General features: G+C 52.7%; 2 protein-coding genes across 2 annotated transcripts; one reads left to right on the forward strand and one right to left on the reverse strand.

Moving 5' to 3' along the window:
• Positions 1-6,971: 6,971 nt before the first annotated feature.
• LOC123410872 (dehydration-responsive element-binding protein 1C-like) lies at positions 6,972-8,299 on the forward strand. The gene has a single exon (XM_045103802.1). The coding sequence runs from the start codon at positions 7,303-7,305 to the stop codon at positions 7,999-8,001; it is 699 nt and encodes a 232-aa protein (XP_044959737.1). The 5' UTR covers positions 6,972-7,302; the 3' UTR covers positions 8,002-8,299.
• A 4,404-nt stretch (positions 8,300-12,703) lies between these two features.
• LOC123411407 (dehydration-responsive element-binding protein 1C-like) lies at positions 12,704-14,162 on the reverse strand. The gene has a single exon (XM_045104349.1). It carries the CDS (start codon positions 14,004-14,006, stop codon positions 13,251-13,253), a length of 756 nt encoding a protein of 251 aa, XP_044960284.1. The 5' UTR covers positions 14,007-14,162; the 3' UTR covers positions 12,704-13,250.
• Positions 14,163-15,525: the final 1,363 nt, after the last annotated feature.

Consider the following 15,525-nt stretch of genomic DNA (forward strand, 5'->3'; position numbering starts at 1 on the left):
ATGGGTGAGGCTAGCAAGTTTTAGTCTCATTACTTTTAGTCATGGGACTAAAACATATCCAAGCATCCTCTTAGTCGGCAATTCAGCATGTGCGCCAGGGTTGGCTCGGAGCGATACGGTCAAGATGATCTCGGGACTCCGGCGAGAGTGACCGACCACGGCGACATACGGCACGGTCGCGATGCCCGTCCATCCCCCAATCCGCCGGTCCCACCCGTTGCCGCCGTCACGACCCATTCAAGAATCAAGATCAGCAAATGGAGCCTGGCACGGCGGCACGTGGAGTCCCGCTCCGGCAAATCGCGTGCGTGGCGGGAAACGTAGCGGATTGAGTTGGTCAGGCCAACTCCATCACGACCCCAAATGAACGTCCGGTTTGGCCGGATTTTGTTCGTTTGAAACGGCAATAGGTTCGTCTATGCCCGTCTCTGTCCGTTGCGTTGTGCGTACGCCCACCGCGCGGCCGCACCCTAAATCGTGTCCGTGTTGGACTTAATTTTAAAAAACAAAAACTTAACTAAAAATAAATAAACATGGTTTAAAAACTTAAAACGTAAAAAGATTAACATTAATAAAAGCCCAGTTTTCCCGGCCACAAAACGGCCCAGTTTTTGACATAATTAACATAAGAAATAGTAGCCCGTTGCTGCCGTCGCCGTCGCCGTTTTCACTGGTAGCCGGTGTCATCGTCGTCGCCGTCGCTGACGAGGTCGACGTAGGGCGGCGGCGTCCAGAGGTGGGCCGGCGGTACCTGGTGCGCGGGGGCGTGCTGGAAGCTGGCCTGCAGCACCTCCTCCCGTGGCGAGGCCTCCCGCTTCGGTGACCGCGGCGGCGTGGGGCACCAGTTCACGGCCCCCACTGCTTGCGCAATCTCCGACGCGGTGCACGACCAGGCCCACGACGCGCCCACCAGCTCCAGAGGGAACGTGGCCACCTCCTCCTCCTCCATCGGTTCGGGGATGGCGACGTCGCCGGCCGCAGAGAGGGCCATGGCACAGTCCAGGCCCGGCCATTGGCGCTCATCATGCGTCGTCATGGAGTCTTCCATGACGCGCTGCATGAGCCGGGCCTCCTCCTCCTCCGTCATGCGAGGAGGTGGAGGTGGTGACGGAGATGGGGAAGGCGACGGCGTGGGCGTGAGGCCACTCACCCGTGTACGCTCGCGCACCTCCGTTGTCCGCCGCGGCCCCGCGACCGTCCCAGCGAAGTAGGAGGCACGCCACACGTCGTGCTCGTTGATACGTCTAACGTATCTACTTTTCCAAACTCTTTTGCCCTTGTTTTGGACTCTAATTTGCATGATTTGAATGAAACTAACCCGGACTGACGCTGTTTTCAGCAGAACTGCCATGGTGTTGTTTTTGTGCAGAAACAAAAGTTCTCGAAATGACCTGGAAACTTACGAGGATTTTTTATTGAATATATAAAATATATCAGAGAAAGAATCAACTGAAGATACGCTGCCAGTGGGCCACGAGCCCTGTAGGCGCCCCCCTAGGGCGCGCCTAGCAGGCTCGTGGAGCCCACGTGGCTCCTCCGACTTCATCTCCAACTCCATATAACCTCTCTTGCCCAGAAAAAATAGGAGAGAAGAGTTCATCACGTTTCACGATACGGAGCCGACGCCACCGCTTGTTCTTCCTCGGGAGGGCAGATCTGGAGTCCGTTCTGGGCTCCGGAGAGGGGAAATCGACGCCGTCGTCATCATCAACCATCCTCCATCGTCAATTCCATGATGCTCTCAATCGTTCGTGGGTAATCTTATCGTAGGCTTGCTGGACGGTGATGGGTTGGATGAGATCTATCATGTAATCGAGTTAGTTTTGATGGGGTTTGATCCCTAGTATCCACTATGTTCTAAGATTGATGTTGCTACTACTTTGATATGCTTAATGCTTGTCACTAGGGCCTGAGTGCCATGATTTCAGATCTGAACCTATTATGTTTTCATCAATATATGTGTGTTCTTGATCCTATCTTGTAAGTTGTAGTCACCTACTATGTGTTATGACCCGGCAACCCCGGAGTGACAATAGTCGGAACCACTCCCGGAGATGACCATAGTATGAGGATCTCATGTATTCAACATGTGCTAATGCTATGTTTCGGTTCTCTATTAAAAGGAGACCTTAATATCCCTTAGTTTCCATTAGGACCCCGCTGTCATGGGAGGGTAGGACAAAAGATGTCATGCAAGTTCTTTTTCATAAGCATGTATGACTAAATACGGAATACATGCCTACATTACATTGACGAACTGGAGCTAGTTACATATCACCCTATGTTATAACTGTTACATGATGAATGCCATCCGACACAATTATCCATCACCGATCCAATGCCTACGAGCTTTTCCTATACTGGTCCTTGCTAGGTTACTTTACCGCTACTGCTGTCACACTTGCTATACAAATTACTACTGCTATTGTTACCGCTGCTACCATTACTATCATACTACTTTGCTACTAAAACTTTGCTGCAGATACTAAGTCTTTCAGGTGTGGTTGAATTGACAACTCAACTGCTAATACTCGAGAGTATTCTTTGGCTCCCCTTGTATTGAATCAATAAATTTGGGTTGAATACTCTACCCTCGAAAACTGTTGCGATCCCCTATACTTGTGAGTTATCACTTGTCCCTGAGCTATGTGTCCCAGAGGGTAGAGTCGGCGGCGTACCTTGGGTCGTAGTAGAGGTCGTCGGGGAGGAGGCGACGACGACGCTCGATCTCCTCGCGACGCGCACGGCCGCTCGTCGGCACCGGCGGAATGCGGACGCGGTCGGCGGAGAGATGTCACGCGTTGGGGAGGTGTACATCGCTTCACGGGATTGGCGTCCTCGTCTCCCAGTACCACCAGCATACCTCAACGCTGAGGTACTTCCGGTCGCGATGGCCGGCGGGCCTGGGAGCGATGGTGAAGGGAGCCACGGCCTGATGCGGTGGCGATGCGGCCTCCTCCTTGCCGGAGCCGCGACGGCATCCCGACGAGGAGCCAGCCTTACGGTCGTGGGTGCCCTTGCGGCCGTAGTTCCACAGGACCATGACTGCGGCGGCCGGCGAGTTCGAGGAGGAGGCTAGGGTTCGCGGAGGAAACTGTCAGGTTTTGAGGAGGCCGCGGGAGTGGCGATGGGAACTGTGGACGACCGGTCCACGGCTTCCTCATTTAAGGAGGACCGTGACCGTCCCCTGGGCGGATGACAGGCGGGTCCGGCCGCTCGTGCACATTAATGCGGGTGGGTAGAAGGTTGGTGGCCGACTGCCACGCGTCCCCAACATGGACGAGCGCGCGTCCGTTTGGTGTCCGCCGCGACCCAAATCCCGCGCAAGTTTGCGCTCGAAATGGGTCGTGTCGGACACGAAACGGACAGGATGGGTCCGGGCCGTCTCGCGCTGGGATGACTTGTTTGTCTCTTTTACCCCAAACGGACGGGGCCGGACAGAATGGGGTCGTGCGGTGGAGTTGGCCTGACAGAAGACGACGAGAGGGCATCCCGTCGTGTCTCTCCGCGGGGCCACGTCGTAGCAGGCCAGCGTACTGCTGCTGGCTACGCCTATAGGGATTTCCTTGGCAAGTATGCGAAGTATTCCCCCGCAGCGTTGGAGCCTTGCGTTGGTGTTCTCTTGAAGAGGAAAGGGTGATGTAGCACAGCGGCGGTAAGTATTTCCCTCAGTTTGAGAACCAAGGTATCAATCCAGTAGGAGGATCGCGTCAAGTCACAAGTACCTGCACAAACACAAAGAGCTTGCACCCAACGCTATGAAGGGGTGTCAATCCCTTATAGATTGTTTGTAAAGTGAGAATTGAAAGCAAAAAGTAAACAAAGCAAAGTAAAAGTAAAAGTTGAGATGATAATTGTGAGTAGACCCGGGGGCCGTAGTATTCACTAGTGGCTTCTTTCATGAAAGAAAGTAGACGGTGGGTGAACGAATTACTGTTGAGCAATTGATAGAACCACGGCCACGGCGATGACGGGACAGGGAGGAGCGTGACCACGACCACGAGCGGTGCGACTACGGTGGGGTGGAGCGCGGCCACAGCCACGGCCACGGCGATGACGGGACAGGGAGGAGCGTGACCACGACCACGAGCAGCGCGACTACGGCGGGGTGGAGCGCGGCCACAGCCACGGCGACGACGGGCGCGGGGAGGAGCGCGGCCACGGCCACAACGACCACATGCCACGTGGGGCGGGGCGCAGCCACGGCCATGGGTGGCGGGGGTGAAGCACGGCCACGGCCACGGGCGAAGGGGTGAAGCACGGCCAAGGCCACGGTTTTGCTTTCACAATCACCTTTAACAAAAACTCCAAAAACTTCACGCCCTTGCGTTGGAGCCGCTAAACCGAGAGACTCTTATTAGCCAGTGGATCTAGTGGTGCACTTTTTTATGCTAAATATGTATTTTCCTATCTCTAATCCAACAAGTTTTCCTCATTATGAATAAATATCATTATTTATACTAACCATTTTGCAGCTCATTGTTTGTAAAACCACATCCATATCTAATATATGGTGTTAAATATTACATTGAAAAGTAAAATAGTTTAATGTATTACATCTCAAAAACCATTTACATGGGAGGAAAATCAAGACAAAACTTAACACCTTCTCATAATAATTATGGCACTTGCATGAATATATTTTATACCTTTATGTGTAACTTTAAATATTTTGATAGAGATATTTTAATTGTATTATACAATAAATATCTACATGATCACTTTCTAGTTTATGATTAGATTTTCCCAAATGATATTTTTACAACTAAAGTTGTCATTCAAAAAAAAAAGCATCCCAAAAGAAAGTTGTCATGCTTGACAAATAAGATAATCGTCCTCGCGTCACAAAACTTGTCATTCAAAACATTTATAATTTGCCATGTATTTATATCACACGCATGACACTTATCGGGGTCCTAGATGTATGCAAATGGAACGAAATAGAGTACATAAGTTGTTTACGATGATATTGTGAATGAATCTTTAGCATATGTAGCTATCTTATTTTCGGGTCAAGCAAGTCTTGCATATTACTTCACTCCCAATTTCAGCAGAGATGCATCGGCGCCATATGACTACCCAGCCTACACGCATTTTATGTGATCGTGATGTGGAATCATCATTTCATGCTCTTCTGGTTTGCCCGAACGCCGTGATGCTATGGGACTCAATGCAGACAGTCTGGCCTTTACCTCCTCGTATGGACATCACATGCACTGGTAAGGAATGGTTGTTTCATTTACTGGTGGAGGCACCGGAGTCCATGCGCAGCAGAATTGTCATGGTCCTATGAAGGACATGGTACTTACAGAATGAAATTTTCCATGGCAAACCGGTACCCCCGTTTGATATCTCTTGTTCCTTCCTTGCAAGCTACTATAATTCTTACAAGAACATATCTCTAAGCGTGGAGGATATGGTGAAAGGCAAATCTCCAGTGATTGAGCTAATCCCTCCAAAACCATCATCCATGAGTACTGTGGCTAAGAAGTGACCGGCCCCGGAAGCTAATATGTTGGGCTTATCTACTGATGGCTCTTTCAACCTTGATGATGGCACTGCCGGTTCGGGGATGATCCTTAAGGATAACAAAGGGGATGTCATCTTTGCGTCTTACCAAAATTGTTCCAATGCAACGATGCACTTGAGGCGGAGCTACAAGCAATAAAAGAAGGGCTACAACTGGCTTTCATTCATGCTTCGTTACCTGTGGTGCTGCAATCCGATTCTGTTGTGGCTCTAAAGATGAAAGCTATTAGTAATTATGATAGATCACCTTATGGTGTCCTAGTGATAGAAATTAAGAGTTTACTTTTGAATAGGGAGGCTTCTTTCCTTAAGATTAGTCGTGAACAAAATAGAGTTGCACATTGCTTAGCAAACTTTGGTCATAGTGGTGATAGCACTGCATGTTGGTTGGCTAGACCACCTCCATGTATCACTGTGCTGATCGCTGAGGATTGTAACTCTGTTACAGTTTAATAAAATCTCTCTGTTCCTCGTAAAAAAAAGTCTTGCATATTACAAGAGCTTCAACCACTCGTTTGTCTGATCAAGCGCGTGTTTTCTTACGACAAAAATAGAGTAAAAAATAGAACGGCAATCCGCCTTGGGGACCCGCGACCCACCCCCGCAGTGACGAGTGACGCCCCGTTCAATCAAAGGCAGGCTTGAGTCCCGGCACGTGGAGTCCCATCCTAGCAACGCGTGTCTCCTCCTCGCAACAAAAAAAAGCGTGTCCCTTCTTCTTTTTTTCGGGAAAAAGCGTGTCCCTTCAATCGACAACGAATCGGACATACGGACACGTGGTGGATTGGACTGTTTTCCTTTTTTTTTCCCTTTTTGATGATGAAGCTCAGCTGATTGGTTTGTTGACGAGAGGTGATCCTGTGGTGTCAGCTGGGCGAAGCCACGTACGTCCTAGGTGGTCTTCGCCGTGGCTATGGACGAGGCTAGGAGCGATGGAGTCAGTCACCATCCTTTTCAGTTTAGCTATAGGACGCAGGAGCCACCGTCCCACGCAGCTACGAGCGTGGACGCGTCCCAGCCTGCGTTTGCGCGGGCGGCGCGAGGGCACGCGCCGGCCATCCGTCCTGTCCCCGCGCGGTCCGGCGGCGGGTCGCCGCAGCACCGCCTTATCACGTGCCCACGCTCCAGGCATGTGGCTGTGGTGTGAACGGGCGTCCCCCATAAGAGCGAGCGGCCATGCGTCGGGCCTGTCCATGGCGGCAACCATCACGTCATGCTTCGTTTCCAGCGTATACAGCGATTTGGAGGAATTTTAATTTTAATAATAAAGCAATCATAAAACCAGTATACAGAAGCATGACGCACGACTGTGGCAAGGTACGGGCAGCAGCACCGGAAAAGGCAGCCCCCGTCGCCATCTCCACGTGGCCCTCCCCTCCCCCCTTCCCATCTCCTTCCAGAAATAGATATCCACAAGATGTTTTCCCCGACCTCGATGCATCCCTCCCGGGCGAAGCAAACTCCGATGAGGCCAACACGCTTTCCCCATCCATCCATCCATCCATCCATCCGTCCACCCGTCTCGCGGCCTCTGCTCCCCACGCCATGGACACAGGTCCAGCTCACACCTCACTCCCGCCACGCGCCGCCCCCTACCCCCTGATTCAAACCCGCCTTTGATCTCTCTCTCCCCCCGAATCCTATAATACATCCGAACATCCTCGCTCCCATTCCAAAGTCTCACCCAAGCAAGCACCCAGCATCACCTCACTCGCCAGTCACCACCATTGCCACAGACCTTGACACCAGCTAGATACCACCTCGTCTCGTGCCATGGACCAGTACAACAACTACGGCGGCGTGGCCTACTACGCCGGCGGGGACGACAATGGCCAGGGCGGGTACGCGACGGTGACGTCGGCGCCGCCGAAGCGGCCAGCGGGGCGGACCAAGTTCAGGGAGACGCGCCACCCGGTGTACCGCGGCGTGCGCCGGCGCGGCGCCGCGGGGCGGTGGGTCTGCGAGGTGCGCGAGCCCAACAAGAAGTCCCGCATCTGGCTCGGCACCTTCGCCAGCCCGGAGGCCGCGGCCCGCGCCCACGACGTCGCCGCGCTCGCGCTCCGTGGCCGCGCCGCATGCCTCAACTTCGCCGACTCGGCCGCCCTGCTCGCCGTCGACCCCGCCACGCTCCGCACCCCCGACGACATCCGCGCGGCCGCCATCGCGCTCGCCGAGACGGCGTGCCCCTCCGCGCCCGCGCCGTCGGCGTCGTCGTCGCCGTCCGTGGCAGCCTCGGCGTCCGCGACGGCGCCCGCGATGATGGCGATGATGCAGGAGTCCGCGACGCTGCAGTACGACGACTACGCGATGCAGTACGGCGGCATTGCGGACCTGGACCAGCATTCCTACTACTACGACGGGATGAGCGCCGGCGGCGGCGACTGGCAGAGCGGCTCGCACATGGACGGAGACGACGACTGCAACGGCGGCTCCGGGTACGGTGCCGGCGAGGTCGCGCTCTGGAGCTACTGATCGAGCTGCTCCATTGGTCGCTCCAGTTAGCGTAGGATTAAGAAGAAGCAAAGCAGAGTTGGCCGGGAGCTTCATCAGTTGTGAAGTAGCACTAGTCGTATTATTTATGTGGCCGTAAAGCAGAGAGAGAGAGAGAACGGTATGCAAATTGCATCAGCCTGTTTCCCTCCATAATTTTTTTATTTTTTGATGATTTTTTGGTTGGCTGGAATTTTTGTAACATGTGCTGGAGTAGAGTAATAAGGGACAAACTCTGCTTTATCAATATTTAGCTGAAATAAGTTTTTTTCCCTGCAAAGTTTTTTTTTAGATGTTAGTTAGTACTACTACTATAACAAGTGTTATTTGTTGCGAAAATCATATTCTTGCGTTTGTTGTTGCGGAGAAGTGTATTGCCAGTTCGACTAGAAGCAGTATTGACTACTACTATTGGTTTCCCAAAGAAAGTAGTAGTACTACTACTTGTTCAAAATATATTCTGAGACACTTTATCTTTATTTTTCTGTCTGCGGTGTAAGAGCATATACGGTTGAAACTTACAAATTCATCTCCTCAAACGTCCGCGACCACAATCGATCAGTTATCGGCCGTGTTCGTTTTAAATTCTCACCTTTTTATCCACGTAGCCGCATCATTCATATTTTTTCTTATATATCCGATCACTTACACGTAACGTGTGAAGAAGAAAAAAGAGAGAGAAAAGAATGAATAAACAAGAAAAAAAAAGGGATCCAAGATGGGGACGCGTTCTACGTGACGGACGTGTTCGGACGCGATCGCAAGTTTTCATATCGTCTTCATATTTAAGAAGGATATGAGGTGTCCGACTGGATCAATCTTTTGTGACCGGACGGGCTGTCCGAGCGTTTCAAAACGGGTTTGAAGGATCTTCATGTAAAGCTTCATGTGAGATTTTATGTTTTTTTAGTCCATGAGTATTACTTTGCATTCAAACTGATGCATATGACACTGGAGCACATCAGTTTGAGCGACAAGTAGTATTACGGATCGAAGGGAGTAAAAGATGCAACTATGAACTGGGATTTCACCTGTTGAAAAAAGAAAAGAAACTGGGATAACGCAAGCATGCATGACGCACTGTTGCATCGCATCCGAGCTCTGGAGTGAGGATGTGTGGAGTGTCAGCCGGTGCACGTGGAGCCTCATTCTTGTTGAGGCGATTAAGAATACTGCTGGTCGTAGTTGTCGGGCAAGTGTTGGTTAATTATTGGCACCGGCCATGGCTGGCCGGCCGATCAAAGATCGGGCAGAACAAGGAAGAGAAGACGCGTTAAGTTTGCGCGGGCGGCCCAGCGGGGCACGAACTGTCACCTGACGTATTATGTGACCGTCGCGGGGACTAAGATAGATTCGGTCGGTGAATGAATCTTGGGCACGTCGCTGGTAGGAGTGGATGCGTCTCGTGCACTCCCGTCTCGCTCGGTTCGGTTTGTTAATTCAGAGAGTCGCCGTCGCGGAACGGAACGGAAGGAGACAGGTGAGGTCACCGTCAGGCATCGCAGTACGCTTTTCATATGGCCAAGTCCAGGTAGCAGTGCTTTTCCCTACCTAGGTGACACGTGTCTCCTTACATAATCCATGGATATACGAACCTAGAAGACTATGGGTTCGGGTGAGGTCACCTACGGAATAGTTTAATGGAAAATCGTGAGACGGCCACGTGTTTCTTAAGGCTGAATTCCCTTTTTTACCCCTGGTTTCATGTCAGCAAGGAAAAATATCAGGTGCTTCGGGAGCATGTCATGTAAGCCCAGGTGCTCCCGTACAAGCTCGCATCTCATATCCGAGAGCCTCGGTGAGATGACGGGCACTTTTGAACAAAAGCCATTGAGGAGTTGGAAAAAATACGCACAGGTACAAGAGCTACGACGCCCTGGTCCGGACGTTTCGAGGAATTTGGGGGCCCGGGTGTGAAACTTAAAATGTGGACCCAGAATTTGATTTTCTTAGTTTAGAAATAGCAATCATTTATAAAGAATTAAACTGGTGAACGGATGCAGATGCACGTGAAAGGTGAAATAACATGTTAATATAATTGCTCATCCCTTTGGAGACATCCAATGAAAATAGAATTAATCCATATAGTGTGTGCTAAGACAAACCGATCAGATACATAATTATGCAAGATAATCTTTGCTAAGATGAACATATACACTTGTCGTTATGAGAAAGAAAAAACTTTAGTCAAAAATAGATGGCCTAGATGTTTGACTTACACGAACGTAATAAAAGTGCTTGGGTAATCACCTAATCGATCAATCCATTGAGTCATGAAGCCACTCGGAAACATAAACTACGACTGATCTCCGTGACGCGATTTATCGATCAATCCACTGATCGTAAGCTTCGAAATTCGAAGCACACAACAAGCTAGAACGATGAGGCCAACAAGGCCCAGTCATGGAAGCTGTAGCGCCTAGTTCTACAAAGGCATGTACTCCGTATAACAAACGTGGCCCATGACTGCCCCCCTGAAATTTTAGGGGCCCTGTGTCGTTGGATCTTAGATCCGATGGCCTAGGGACCGTAGCACCCGACGATGCCCCGAATCAGAGGATACTCCTCACGTCGCAATATTTACTCTCATTTACCAAAAAATTCAAATGCTTACTAAATTCATGGAAACTTATGTCGCCAACTATCCTGTTTTATTTTAGTTTCTCATTTATATGTTGATTGTACATGCCAGTAGACGTTTGAGTTTTCTTTCATTGAATCTGACTAAAATGAACCGATCATGCCGCACCTGGTGGATCTGCAGGATCCATCACATTGCCGAGGGAAGCGTGGCATGGCTACTATACCTATGGAATAATGGAAGCGAGGAGAGAGGAGGGGATCGGCGATGTTCTCGGGTGCATATGCTCTCGAATAAACAAAAAATGCAAGAATAAATATTAAATAAAATATAAAAATTCTGATATTTCGATAGCTGTTCTCATTAGTGTCACATGCGCGTTCGATAATTTGGATGTTAAACAGGATAAAAGTGCTTTCTCCGTGCAAAGAAACAAAATTTAGAGTAACATTTTTATTTTATTTTTGAAACGTAGGCAAAAGATTTGTCTTAGCTCATTAAGTAAGAAAAAAGAGAATTACCCGATTGATTAACGAGAACCGGACGAAAACCGTCACAACACGTTCACACGGGAAACATAGGGCGGCCTGACAACCCACATAAAAACGCACACACGTCATCGAGGAGAGAACACCGTCGAGGCTGCAACCCGTGTCATCGCCATTAACGACCTACACAAGGGCGACTCCGACTCCACGATCGACGACCATCAATATATCCCTCACCGCAAGCAAACGACGTGGCCCACGTCGGCCATTGTCAAACAGTCAACCGCACGCGTCAACTATCACGCAGTTCCGACTCTCTCCACGATCATTGTAGGAGAAAATCACGGAGCCTGAGCCGAGCCAGCGCCACAACCGACCACCCGCCTCGCGTCATCGTCGCCGAAAGGCCCCGCCTCAGCAGCTCTAACCCCAGGAAGACGAAGTGACTAACAAAATTTGGTGGCGCGGCAAGCCCTCCAACACGACAGATGAGGCCGACTACCAAAATTTAGCAGCAATCCAACTTCACTCGAAGTCGTCATCGTTACCACACAAGAAGTCACGCCAACCATTCACATCGCCAGTCGGGCACCTGCCGACCACGATGTTGTTCGTGTCCAACTCCGGGAAAGCACGAGGGAGACCGATGACCCTCCAGGTAACGTCCCCAAGGGGGTAGCGACGTGGGAGAACGACGTCGTCATCCGACTCACTATGGTGTCTTAGTCTTTCACCCGATGGCCATGGTATGTAGGTGTTGGGCGAGGAGAGGCTCCACAACGACCCCAAAGCGGAAAACGACGTACACGCACGTCGTGCCGTCTAGGCTTTCACCTGAAGCCATCGCCGAACACCCCAACGCAACCGGCGGTGCAGCACCACTGGTCCACAAGCCCGCTAGCCCACACACCTCCTACGAGAGGACAACGCCACCGTCATGCAGGAGCCATCAACCTCACCGACAGCAAACACCGACGAGCGGAGACGCCGCCGAACCTTCACCATGGCACACCCCCACACCAGCCACCACCATCAGCAAAGATCGCTGGCGGCGTCCGGACCTCGCTGCCTCCGCCCGCACCGCCCGTGAGCCGACGACCAGAGGAGCACCCCGCCCAGCTCTGGATAAGGAGCTGCCACGCCGATGCGCCGTCCTCTCCAAACCCACGCCCCGCCGCCTCCTGGATGTGCAGCCCCTCGCTCTGCCGCGCTAAGACGCCATCACCGGTCGCCCCAAGCCAAGCCTCGTGGCGCCACCCTGCAGAGTGCCGCCCCTTCGCCCGATGCCGTCGTTCCACGCTAGATCGTATTAAAATATCCACTAGTTCATATTAAAATGTTCATAACATCTTATAACTAGATCTTTTGAATAGTCATCTTATAACTAGATCCCATATGTAACTAGATCTGCATATAAATATAAAATCTTATATTTAGTTAACTTTTCTGTAACTAAATATAAGTTTTTTTAAAGATTTCAATATGAATTACTCGTGCTGTTCCAAAATAAATGTTGCAAAATTTGTACTAAGTTAGTATAAATTTAATACTAAAACGGCGACACTTATTTTAGGATGGATGAAGTACATATAAAGCAAAATGAATAAACGTACACTTAAAAAGCATTTATATACATTTATATATAGTTTATATGTAAATCTCTAAAATGACGTATATTTATGAACAGAGGGAGTATTTACATAGAAGGGAAAAATAAATTGGAGTGAGGTCTTCTGGTTGTATAATCACTCAGCAAACTGGGTGTGCATATTTTTGCTAGCACTATACCCTACGAAAACTAGCTCATGTGGGATTGTGCAGTTTTAGCGCCACTTTTGAAGAACAGGGGAAGCAGAGTAGGCGTGCTTGAAACTCGCTGATGCAAGTATGTCGTGCGTTCAGGCAACACTTCGCTCAAATCTCAGTCCGTTCTGACCACGTGACCTCCCAGAAGAAGTACGCCCTGCCGATCGACAGATTGCATGGGCACGCGGAGGAGGCGGCGCCGGCCTGCCGGTGGTGCTGTGACATGTCCTGCGGCTGGCATGGATCTTTCTTCCCCAGGAACTCTGTTTCATCTTCTTCATCGTATGACGACGTTGCGCAGCAGCACTTGAGCAGGACCCGGTAGCTGAACAAACCGGCCGATCAATCTCAGACAATCAGTAGCTCCAGAGCGCGACGTCTCCTGCGCCGTAGATGCCGTCTTCGTCGGCTCCGTCCATACGCGGGATGCTCTGCCAGTCGCCGCCGCCGCTCATCCCGTCGTAGCAGTAGTAGGAATGCATGTCCAGGTCCGTCAAGTCGCCGTACAGGGCCGTGGCATAGCTGTCGTACGGCGCCGCGGCGGCCTCCTGCACCATCACCATCGCTGGCGCCGGAGCGGAGGCCGCCTTCAGGGCGGGGGCAGAGGAGGACGCGGCGTCGTGGGGGCAGGCGGCCTGGGCGAGCGCCATGGCGGCTGCTCGGATGTCCTCGGGCGTGCGGAGCGTGGCCGGGTCGACGCGGAGCAGGGCCGCGGAGTCGGCGAAGTTGAGGCAGGCGGCGCGGCCCCGGAGCGCGAGCGCGGCGACGTCGTGGGCGCGCGCGGCGGCCTCGGGCGTGGCAAAGGTGCCGAGCCAGATGCGGGACTTCTTGTTGGGCTCGCGCACCTCGCAGACCCACCGCCCCGCGGCGCCGCGCCGCCGCACGCCCCGGTACAGCGGGTGCCGCGTCTCCCTGAACTTGGTCCGCCCCGCCGGCCGCTTGGGCGGCGCCGACGTCACCGTCGCGTACTCGCCATAGAGGCCCACGCCGCAGTGGTCCATCTTGTAAGGTATCGATTGGTCGATGGATTCGCTTATCTGCAGCTGGCTAGCAATGGTTTTGTGATCGAGGTCGTATGGTCGGGAGGGAGGGAGGAAGGAGAGCGACGACATGTATGTATATATAGGGTTCGGGCGGCCGGCGGGGGCAGAGAAAGGGACGCGGGTTGGAAGGGGCGGCGCGTGGCGGGAGACGGGGAGGGGGAGCTGGACATGGTGGCGGAAGGAAGGGGAAGCCGTGCTGGCGTGGTGGCCATTGCTTGGCTCGGGACAAAGCAGTCGTCCGTACGTCGCAATCTCATCCCGACCTGCAACTAGAAGAGTTGGGACTTGTACGCTTTCCCTGAAGCGAAGCGGAGGAAGGAGGGAGACCGGAAGGGGGAGGAGGCACGTGGAGACGGGCTTTTCCGTCGGTCTTGGGCGGCCGGCACCGTACCGCGGCAGTGCGTCACACTACGGTGTACTCCTACTACTATACTAGTACCAGCACGCTGGAGCTCCGTATCTCAAGGGAAGCACGTGAGGCAGGACCGGATGGGCGGCTCGGCTCGTGCCCTGGCGCCGGACGCCGGACGCGTCCACGGCTCGCCGCTATCCTAGTACAGTACTAGCGCTCTGTCCCGCAGAGCGGCTGCGTGGGACGGTGTCCGGCCGGCGATAATGACGATTCTCCTCGCGGCGCAGGCCTTGCCCATTTTGCGTGCTTTCTGATACGTGGCGAGGTTGCCGGGCTGACACGGGGTGCCCCGCGGAAACTGATTTCACTGTTTTGATGCTTTGACATAGTTTCTCCCGATCAGACCTCAATTAGGAGGGAAAATAAGTAGAGAAAGAACTTTCTCCCCCCTCCTGTGTCGCCCGGCAACCACGAGGACGACCTAGATCGCGTCGAGCGCCCGTCCCGTCCCCCCTGCTTCGCCGTCGTCAGAGGGCATTGTCGGCCATAGCCCGACCGATGCCGGCAGCGGCGCGGCCCTAGCGTCTTCCTGCTCGAGGGGGGATGCGCAGGCGTGCTCCCCTGGGCCGGAACGTCACGCGGTGGTGGGTGCGACGGAGTGGCGTCGTGCGGGTGGCGGGGGCGGCACACTAGTGCAAGTGGCGTGGCGGGCATCAACGGCGGTGGGGCGCGCCTGGACTGCGGCGACTAGATCCGGTCGTCGGGCGGCACGGGTTTTCCTCGGCGCGGGCAAGCCGGGGCGGCGGCCTCGACGGCACGGAGGCATGGGAGTGCGGATGACGTCGGATCTGGGGTTCGGGCTCAGATCTGGCGGTGTCAAACGGCATCCGCGGCGGGCGAGTTGTGGCGTGGCTGCATCGGCTGGTGCCCGCCGATCCGTGGTGGTGGCGGTGTGCCACGGATCAAGGACGACGATTGGTTGCTGGCAGCGGCTCGACGACGTGTGGTGTTGTTTTGTTGCAACTAACGCGGCCACTTTAAGAGGGACTGCCCTTAGCGGAGGAAGGGGAATGACAATGAAGGGGTCTTCATTGTCATTGATAATGCTTGCCAAGTACGCCTCCTAGATGATTAGGATTTGCAAGTATTCTTCATGTGCAAATTATTTGATGCAAAACATTGAATATTTGATCGGACATGAGCAAAAAAATGTATCCGGTCTTGTTATGTTATTCC

Source organism: Hordeum vulgare, chromosome 7H (genome assembly GCF_904849725.1).
Source record: "Hordeum vulgare subsp. vulgare chromosome 7H, MorexV3_pseudomolecules_assembly, whole genome shotgun sequence".
Lineage (NCBI taxonomy): Eukaryota > Viridiplantae > Streptophyta > Magnoliopsida > Poales > Poaceae > Hordeum > Hordeum vulgare.

Excerpts from the sequence above, each read along its gene's own strand:
- LOC123410872 (XM_045103802.1), top strand. The coding sequence starts at position 7,303 with ATGGACCAGTACAACAACTACGGCGGCGTGGCCTACTACGCCGGCGGG.
- LOC123411407 (XM_045104349.1), bottom strand. The coding sequence starts at position 14,006 with ATGTCGTCGCTCTCCTTCCTCCCTCCCTCCCGACCATACGACCTCGAT.